At 64.4% G+C, this 8,975-nt stretch overlaps 1 protein-coding gene across 1 annotated transcript; it reads left to right on the top strand.

Annotated features, from left to right (window-relative positions):
- The first annotated feature begins 644 nt into the window (after nucleotides 1-644).
- Nucleotides 645-4,263, top strand: Tmem59l (transmembrane protein 59 like). The gene is made up of 8 exons (XM_070008247.1): nucleotides 645-869; nucleotides 1,896-2,040; nucleotides 2,117-2,214; nucleotides 2,542-2,694; nucleotides 2,946-3,048; nucleotides 3,266-3,383; nucleotides 3,867-3,984; nucleotides 4,063-4,263. The coding sequence occupies exons 1-8, from the start codon at nucleotides 723-725 to the stop codon at nucleotides 4,165-4,167; spliced, it is 987 nt and encodes a 328-aa protein (XP_069864348.1). The 5' UTR covers nucleotides 645-722; the 3' UTR covers nucleotides 4,168-4,263.
- The last annotated feature ends 4,712 nt before the right edge of the window (nucleotides 4,264-8,975 follow it).

Below are 8,975 nucleotides of genomic sequence, written 5' to 3'. Positions count from 1 at the left end.
GGCGGCGCGGGGGGCGCGCACCTGGGGCGGGGCCGGGGCGCACCTGGGGCCCGGGGGGCGGCCGGCGGCGGCCCGCCGCGCCTCCGCACGCCCCCCGCCTCAGTTTCCCCGGCGGGGCGGGGCGCGGGGTCCGCGGCCGGGGGAGGGGCGCCGTCGGCCAGATGTCCGCGGCGCGCCGGGCACAGCCGCGCCTGATTAAGACACGTGGGGGCCGCGGAGATGAAAGCGGGGCCCGCGCCGCCCGCCGGAACCTGCGGCCCCGCGACCCCGCGGCCGCCCCGTCTGGGGGACGGAGTCGGGGCGGGGCGGCGGCACCTGCGGCGGGCGGGCCCGGGGCCCCCGGCCCCGCGACCCCGACCCCTCCCGGGCGGGGGCCCGGGGCCTCGGGCCCTGGGCGCGGGCGCGGGGTCGCGGCGCGCTGGGCGGGGCCGGGGGGGCGGGGCCCGGGGTTGGGGTGTCCCATCCCGCCCGCCCCGCATCCCCATCCCCGCCCGGGGCGGGGGACGCGCCGCGCGCCCTGGCCGGGGGTCGGGCGGGCGGGGAGCCCGGGGGACCCCGAGGCGGCACCGGCCCCGCCGCCCCCGCCCCCCGGTGCGGCGGCGCCCCCGCCTCCCGCTCCCAGGCTGCCTCGCTCGGGTGACGTCAGCGCCCGGTCCCCGCCGTCCCCGCTCCCGGCCCCGCGTCCCCGTCCCCGCGTCCCCGTCCCCCGCTCCGGCCCCGCCATGGCCGCCCTGGCGCTGCTGCTGCTCCCGCTGCTGGCGCCGCCCGCCGCGCCCGCCCGCGAGCCGCTGGCCCCGCCGCCACTCGGGGACGCCGGGAGCTGCCCGCAGCGCTGCCGCCAGCGGGAAACGGGCCCGCGGCCCGCGCAGGTGCGGAGGGGCCGGAGGGAGACGGGGGGGGGGGGGGAGGGGGACAGGATCGGGGTGCGGGGCTGCTGGGAGGGGGGAGGATCGGGGTGCGGGGAGGGGGGAGGATCGGAGCGCGGGGCCGCGTGGGGGGAGGAGCGGGGTGCGGGGAGGGGGGAGGATCGGGGTGCGGGGCCGCGGGGAGGGGGGAGGATCGGGGTGCGGGGCCGCGGGGAGGGAGGGTGGGGTGCGGGGCTGTAGGGTGAGGATGGGGTGCGGGCCGCGGGGAGGGAGGGTTAGGGGTGCGGGGCTGTGGGGTGAGGATGGGGTGCGGGGCCGCGGGGAGGGGGGAGGATGGGGTGCGGGGCCGCGGGGAGGGAGGGTTAGGGATGCGGGGCTGTGGGGTGAGGATGGGGTGCGGGGCCGCGGGGAGGGGGGAGGATGGGGTGCGGGGCCGCGGGGAGGGAGGGTTAGGGGTGCGGGGCTGTGGGGTGAGGATGGGGTGCGGGCCGCGGGGAGGGAGGGTTAGGGGTGCGGGGCTGTGGGGTGAGGATGGGGTGCGGGGCCGCGGGGAGGGGGGAGGATGGGGTGCGGGGCCGCGGGGAGGGAGGGTTAGGGATGCGGGGCTGTGGGGTGAGGATGGGGTGCGGGGCCGCGGGGAGGGGGGTTTGGCCCCGGCGCGACCCCCTCCCGCCCACAGGCCTCGCCGGGCTCCTCCTCATCCCCTCCCCAGAGGGACCCCCGCGGCCTCCGTGCTGTGCGGGGCCTGGGGCTCCAACCCTGGGTCGGGGCCTGTCCTCCCCCCTTCCCCCCTCGCTCTTTTTCTCTTCGCTGGTGCTCCGCCACCTGGGCCACACTGGCGGCTTTCTGATGACTCACCGGAGACCGGCTCTAGGGGACTTTGCTGCCCGGGTTGGTTTCGAACTGCGATCCTCAGCGTCCTGAGCAGCCGGGGCTGCGGGTCCAGCCCTCCCCCTCTCTGTTTCTGAGTTTTAACGGGGAAGCCAACCGTGGGGGAGCCCCCCTTCTCCTGAGCCCCTGTCCCCCCAGGCCGAGCTGGAGGCCCCCTCTGCGTCACCCTACGACAAGGCCGTGCTGGTCAGCGCCTGTGAGCGGGGCTGCCGCCTCTTCTCCATCTGCAGCTTCCTGGCCCAGAGCTCTGAGCCCAACGCCACGCAGGCTGAGTGTGACGCAGGTGAGGCGGAGGTGGAGGGCGGGGGGCGCTGGGGGGCACAGCAGGCAGCGGCACCACTGTGCTCTGCCCCTCGCAGCCTGCCTGGAAGCCTACGTGAAGGACTCGGAGCAGCAAGCCTGCAGCTGGGGCTGCTGGAGCCAGACCACCCTGCCGGAGCTGCTGCCCGAACGGAAGGTGGGCGTCCCCGAACCCTGCACCCCAAGACCGAGGGCTGACACCAGCCCAACCCTGCTGAGGGACACATCACAGCAATGGAGCTTCATTCAAATCTCTGTGTGTGTGTGTGTGTGTGTGTGTGTGTGTGTGTCTGTCTGTGTGTGTGTGTGTCTGTGTGTGTGTGTGTGTGTCTGTCTGTGTGTGTGTGTGTGTCTGTGTGTGTGTGTGTCTGTGTGTGTGTGTGTGTCTGTGTGTGTGTGTGTGTCTGTGTGTGTGTGTGTGTGTCTGTGTGTGTGTGTGTCAGCCCTGCTTGGCTGACTTTTCTTTGCTTATCCTCTCACCCAGAGGAAAGTTCTAGAAGCACCTAGCGGGGCTCTCTCCCTCCTGGACTTGTTTTCCACCCTCTGCAATGACCTGCTCAGCTCTGCCCAGGGCTTTGTGTCCTCCACCTGGACGTACTATCTGCAGACAGATAATGGGAAGGTGGTGGTCTTTCAGGTGAGCGTGTGGGTCTTGGGTGGACCCAGTGCAGGCAAGTGGTGGGAAAGGGGGGTGGTGAGTAGCTCATGGCACAGAAAACTCAGGATGACGGAGCTCAGGGATGCAGAATGGAGGAGCTCCGTCTCTCCACCCCGGGAGTTTTTCCCTCTGACAGCCTGTGGCCTGCCAGGCCCAGGACACTGTCGGCCCTTTGGTCCCGAGGGGGGCCTGCTGGGGTTCAGAAGCCTCAGTGTGCTCTGTGTCCACAGAGCCAGCCTGTGGTGGAGGAGCTGGGATCCCAGGACAGTCGGCTGCGGCGCGTGGAGCTGACGTGGAGGGGATCTCGCCCCCAGGCCCTGGAGGTGCACGTGGGTAAGGCCCCAGCCCAGCGGGGCTCGCCCTGGGGGGATCCCAGCCTCCTGCCAGCAGGCTGGTGGAAGCGGGGGTCTCCGTCCCCAGCTCCAGCCGCAGGACATGGGGTCCATCTCCTGGGTTTGGGGTTCACCTGGTCGTGGTCTCCTCCTCCGTTGCATATGGAGGGTCCTCTTTTGGGGTTCTTGGCCCCCCTGAAAGGACGCCTGTCTCGCAGACCCTGTGGGCCCCCTGGACGAGGTGCGCAAGGCCAAGATCCGGGTGAAGACGCATAGCAGAGCCCGGGCGGAGCCGGTGGAGCCCCAGGATGGGGACTTCCTCAGCTGCATGTCCCGGTGGGCAGGGGGCGGTGGGGATCGGTAGGGCGGGGTCTGTGGTGGGGGGAGAGGGTCCCGGTGGGCAGGGGGGGTGTGTGGGGCGGGGTCTGTGGTGGGGGGAGAGGGTCCCGGTGGGCAGGGGGCTGTGCAGGGCGGGGTCTGTGGTGGGGGGAGAGGGTCCCGGTGGGCAGGGGGCTGTGCGGGGCGGGGTCTGTGGTGGGGGGAGAGGGTCCCGGTGGGCAGGGGGGTGTGTGGGGCGGGGTCTGTGGTGGGGGGAGAGGGTCCCGGTGGGCAGGGGGCTGTGCGGGGCGGGGTCTGTGGTGGGGGGAGAGGGTCCCGGTGGGCAGGGGGCTGTGCGGGGCGGGGTCTGTGGTGGGGGGAGAGGGTCCCGGTGGGCAGGGGGCTGTGGGGATCGGTAGGGCGGGGCCTGTGGTGGGGGGAGAGGGTCCCAGTGGGCAGGGGGCCCAGTCTGCGCCCCCGCTGAGCTGCGTGTTGGCGCAGGCGCTCGGGGCTGCCCCGCTGGGTCCTTTCCTGCTGCCTCTTCCTGTCCCTGCTGGTCACCTTGTGGCTCAGCTGCTGCACCCTGGTCTCCGCGCCGCGCCCGCACCTCAAGTTCCAGGTGGGTGCGGGGGGGGGTAGACTGGGGTGGGGCTGGCTCTGTCCACCCCGGCAGTGACCAGGCGCTGGCCCCACACAGCCCCTGACCCTGGAGGCGGACTGGCCCCCCTACCCGCCGGTGTCCCCCAGCTGCCCCGACAGCCCCCCGTCCTACAAACTGCGCCTGGACCTCACCAAGCTCTAGGCCTTCCTCTGCTGCCACCTCAGCCAAGGTCATGGGGAACAGGCCTGGGGCTTCTGCTCCACACCCCACTCCCCCACCCCGTCCTGTCCTTCCTCTGCCCCGGGGCCCCAGGTGTGACCCCGTTCCTCCCTGTCCCTGTCTCTGGGGCAAGCTTTCGTCTATCTTGTGGCTTCGGAGTGTTTGAGCCTGTCTGGTGTCGCCTTCCTCCCCCCCCACCCCCCACTCCCTTTGGGGGGTGTCTGAGGCCATGGGGGACCTTTGGCTCTGCTTCCCACCTTCCCAGCCCCTCCCCCAACCCCAGGCCATGGGTGGGAGCTCTGTGCACAAGCGGGGAATAAATCGTGTGTGCAGTCTGGCCGGACTGGTTCCCGTCGGTCGGTGCGTCGTGGCTTTGACCCCTGGCTCTGTCCCGTGCCAGGCACTGCTGGGCTGTACCCAACAGCTGCCCGTAGCTGAGCTCCTCAGAGCCCGGTTCAGTCAGCCCACCCAGCAGTGCCTGGGCGCTGCCCCTGCGCTTTTTCACGCAGCATCTCACGGGTTTTTTGGTTGGTCGTGGGGCCTGAACTCTGGGCCTGGGCGCTGTCCCTCAGCTCTTGAGCTCAAGGCGAGCGCTCTATCACTGAACCACCTTCCCAGCCCCAGGGCTGGTTTTAAACCAGGATCCTCACATCTCAGCCCTGAGTGACTGGGGTGGCAGGCATGAGCCGCCAGCCTCCAGGGCCTTGCTTTTGCTAGGCGGGTGCTCTATCACTGAGCCATGTTTTCAGACACAGGGAACAACTTGTTGGGGTGTCCGGGCCCCAGTGCTACCCAAAGGCCTTGAGGACACTGTGCCCAGAAGCCCATCCTGGAGCCCCAGGAGGGAAAGGCGCTTGTGCCTGGCTCTCCTCTCCCCAGGCTCCGCCCACCTCCATCTTTCTGCAGACCAGCCCCTGGGACTGGGGGGTGGGCGGATGGGGGTGGCTGGCGTCATGGCAACTGGCAGAAGCTCTCCAGCATCCTGGGTAGCACAGGGTTGCCATAGAAACTGGCCAACCTGCTTCCTTGGTGACAGAGACCCAGATCTGGAGCCCCAAATGTGTGACAGGACAGACAGATGGACGGAACCCTCCAGGGAGGGGTGGGCACCTCTCCTGGAGCTGTGGGGGTCCCCAGCGATCCCGCTGTTCGCCTCAGGGTCCCCCCAAGGGCTTGTCCCCCCACCCAGCCAGCGCACACAGCGCACAGGCGTCAGGAGGTCCTGGCCCCCCCAGTGTCGTGTTGACAATTAAGCGGTGGCTTGTTTGCCTGCGTGATGATGGGTTTAATAAATGGCCCCCGTGGCAGATGGGACAGGCTGGGCGTCCGGGCCGCAGCTGGGACACACCCCCCAGTCGGCTGCTCCCCATACATCTCTGTCAACACCCTCCCTCGCACCCCGCCTTGCCTGTGCTCCCCCTTCCTGGTGCTGGGCTAGGTCCTTCCATAGATTGTTCAGCAGTAGTGAATGTTCTAGAACATTCTGGAATGTTTGGTTTTTTCCTCAGGGAAGTATGGGGATTTCAACTTGGGGCCTTGGACTTGCTAGGTCTGTTCTATGGCTGAGCCACACTCCCAGCTCTCTTCCACACTGGTGATTTATTTATTCTGCACTAATGGTGTACTGAGACTTGAGTTCACTTAGAAACAAGGAGATAGGTGGGACCCTTGGCCCACGCCTGTCACCCCAGGTACTCAGGAGACCAAGATCCGAGGATCACAGTTCAAAGCCAGCCTTGGCAGAAAAGTCCACGAGACCTTTATCTCCAATAAACTACTCAGGAAAAGCCACAAGTGGTACTGTGGCTCAAGTGGTGGAGTGCTAGCATTGAACAAAAGAGCTCAAGGACAGCGCCCAGGCCTAGTTCCAGCTTCACTGCCAACCAAAAAAAAAAAAAAAAGCCAGAGCTACAGAAGACTCTGTCTCGAAAAACAAATGCAGCAAGGGACTGGTGGCTCACGCCTGTCATCCTAGCTACTCAGGAGGCTGAGATCTGAGGATCACGGTTCAAAGCCAGCCTGGGCAGGAAAGTCTGTGACATTCTTTTTTCTTAGGGGGGCGGGGTCCAGTTGTGGGGCCTGAACTATGGGCCTGGGTGCTGTCCCTCAGCTCTCAAATCCAGCTTTTTTTTTTCTTCCTGCTTATGTGGTGCTGAGGAATGAAACCCAGGGCCTCATGCATGCAAGGCAAGCACTCTACCACTGAGCCACCTTCCCAGCCCCATGTGACATTCTTATCGCTTAATTAACAACTAGAAAACTGGAAGTGGCTCAAGTGGTAGAGCGCTCACCTTAAGCTGAAGAGCTGAGGGACAGCGCCCAGGCCCAGAGTTCAAGACCCACAACCGACAAAAAAATAAGAAAGAAGAAAAAATACAGAAATAGGAAGAGGAGGGTGTTCGGGTTTATTGAAGTGGCCGAGTCTGGCAGGGCTGTGACAGCTGAGTGACGGCATGCCCATCACCTAAGGGAATCCTGAGTGCTGTGTTTTGTCATCCTACTCTCCTTTTTCTCTTTCTTTCTTTCTTTTCTTTTTTTTTTTTGTGCCAGTCCTAGGGCGTGAACTCAGGGCCTGAGCACTATCCTTGAGCATTTTTTTTTTCCCTCAAGGCTAATGCATTATCATTGTGCCACAGCACCACTTGCAGCTTTTTCTTTGTATGTGGTACTGAGGAATGGAACCAGGGCTTCATGCCTGAGAGGCCAGCACTCTATTGCTGAGCCGCCTTCCCAGCCTGTCATCCTACACTCTAAGGACGGAAAGGAGCCACAGCCATGGCTGCAGGGCCACTGACCGGAGGCCTCACACAGCCCAGCCTAACAAGGAACCAGTTCATCAGACCCCCTGGCACTTTATTGAGATGCAGTTTACCTTTGGATACGGGTGCGTTCTTCTCAACCCTGCTTCCCTCGGGTTCGATTTCCTCTCCTAGGACACCTGGACCTCGAGCTCTGACGCCGGGGACCAGGGGCCCGCAGCTGGCCCCAAGCAGGGGAGCAGGTGGGGAGGCCACTGCCCCAGGAAGCCAGCTGTGGACCAGATGGTGGACAGGCGTGTGGGCTAGGCCGCGGTGGGTCATTCACACACGCTTGAAAATGGGGCCTGCTGTGGCTTGGGCCAGGAGCCTGCCTGGGGTTCACGACCTTGGTCTTGCCTGGCCTGATGCCCACACTGGGCTTGTCATGTAAAATACTCCTTGTCCTGCAAGCCACCACGTCACAAGCACCAAGAGTTCTGCCTTCTAGCTAAACCCTCCCCGCTGATTTTTTTTTCTTTTCTGAAGGTCAGTGCTGGGGTTTGAACTCAGGGCCTGGGCGCTGTCCCTGAGGGGTTTTGCTCAAGGCTGGTGTTCCACCCCTCGAGCCACCCCTCTGCTTCATTGGAGATCAGAGTCTCACAGACTTTCCTGCCCGGGCTGGCTTTGAACCTTGATCCTCAGATCTCAGCCTTCTGACTAGCTAGGATGACAGGCGTGAGCCACAGGCGCCCGGCTTGCAGGTAGTGTCTCTTATGTGAGAATTTGCCTCTGCCAGGAGAGTCAGTTGGTGCCCGGGGTAGAGCTTCCCCTCAGACTGCCCCCCTCCCTTTCTTTAATGCAGCACTGAGGATGGAACCCAGGATCTCGCACATGCCAGACAAATGCTCTACCACTGGGCTCCACCCATGTCTTCCCGTCTCCATGCTGACTCCAGAAGGCTTCTGTGAAGTTCAGACTCTTTTCTGCCCAGCCTCCTCCCTCTCCTAACTTCCCCTTAGGGAACCCCAGGACCTCTACCCTTCGCTGCCGTGCCACAGGATGGGCACTGTGGTTCTGGGGTACAGCCCAGGGAAGTTCTTGGTTCTCGTGTCTGTCTGGCATGCAGTGGAGCGTGGCTGCCAGGGGCACGTGTGTGCGTGCGTGCGGGCATGTGGATGCCATGCCTTCTACCATCTGGCTCATCTGGAATTGAGGCGCTGACCTTGGGTTCCTAAGGTATCTGCAGAATGTTCCAGAACAGCTCATGCACACATGCCTTCAACAGTTAGAGGCCGATGAAGGTGCCTGGGAGGTGGGGATGTGGCGCTCGGCACCCCAGCACAGGGGCTCTGCAGCACAGGGGCTCTGCAGCGATGCATCTTAGGTATTTTATGCAAGGCCTGAGCATCTGCTGTGTCCTGGATCTCTTTTCCCACAGATGGGAAATCAAGGTGAATAAAGATGAATAAAGCCGGGCGCTGGTGGCTCACGCCTGTAATCCTACTCAGGAGGCTGAGATCTGAGGATGGAGGTTCAAAGCCAGCCCAGGCAGGAGAGACCGTGAAACTCCTATCTCCAATAAACCACCAGAAAACCAGAAGTGGCGCTGTAGCTCAAGTGGAGCGCTCGGCTTGGGCTGAAGAGCTGAGGGACAGCGCCCAGGCCCAGAGTTCAAGCCCCAAGACCGACAAAAAAAAAAAAAAAAAAAAAAAAAGATGAATAAAAGGGCTCAGCCTGGATTCTTCTAGGCCTTCGATGGGTGGAGTGGATACTATAGGTCTGCCTGGCTTTGGACTCCCAGAGGAGTGGGTGAAGAGAGAGAAAGGGAAACAGAGGAAGTCTAGGAGCTTGAGTCCAGTTTGGGAGGCTGGAGTTCCCGACCCCAGGACTTGGGGAGAGGGGTGTGCACACAGGGTTACGGGGTTAGGGCCTGGATTCGGATTTGAGTGGAAGATGGCCAGGTGATCTCAGGGGGTCTAGTGGTGACGATGGAGGTCCAGAAACCAGGAGTGGGGTGGGTGACACACACCCTCTTCCTTCTGCCCACCTCTG

The sequence above is a fragment of the Dipodomys merriami genome, unplaced genomic scaffold (genome assembly GCF_024711535.1).
Source record: "Dipodomys merriami isolate MVZ:Mamm:240054 unplaced genomic scaffold, mDipMer1.0.p SCAF_70, whole genome shotgun sequence".
In the NCBI taxonomy this organism is placed as follows: domain Eukaryota; kingdom Metazoa; phylum Chordata; class Mammalia; order Rodentia; family Heteromyidae; genus Dipodomys; species Dipodomys merriami.
Note: the sequence above shows the minus strand (reverse complement) of the source record. Positions and strands in the feature narration are given on the sequence as shown.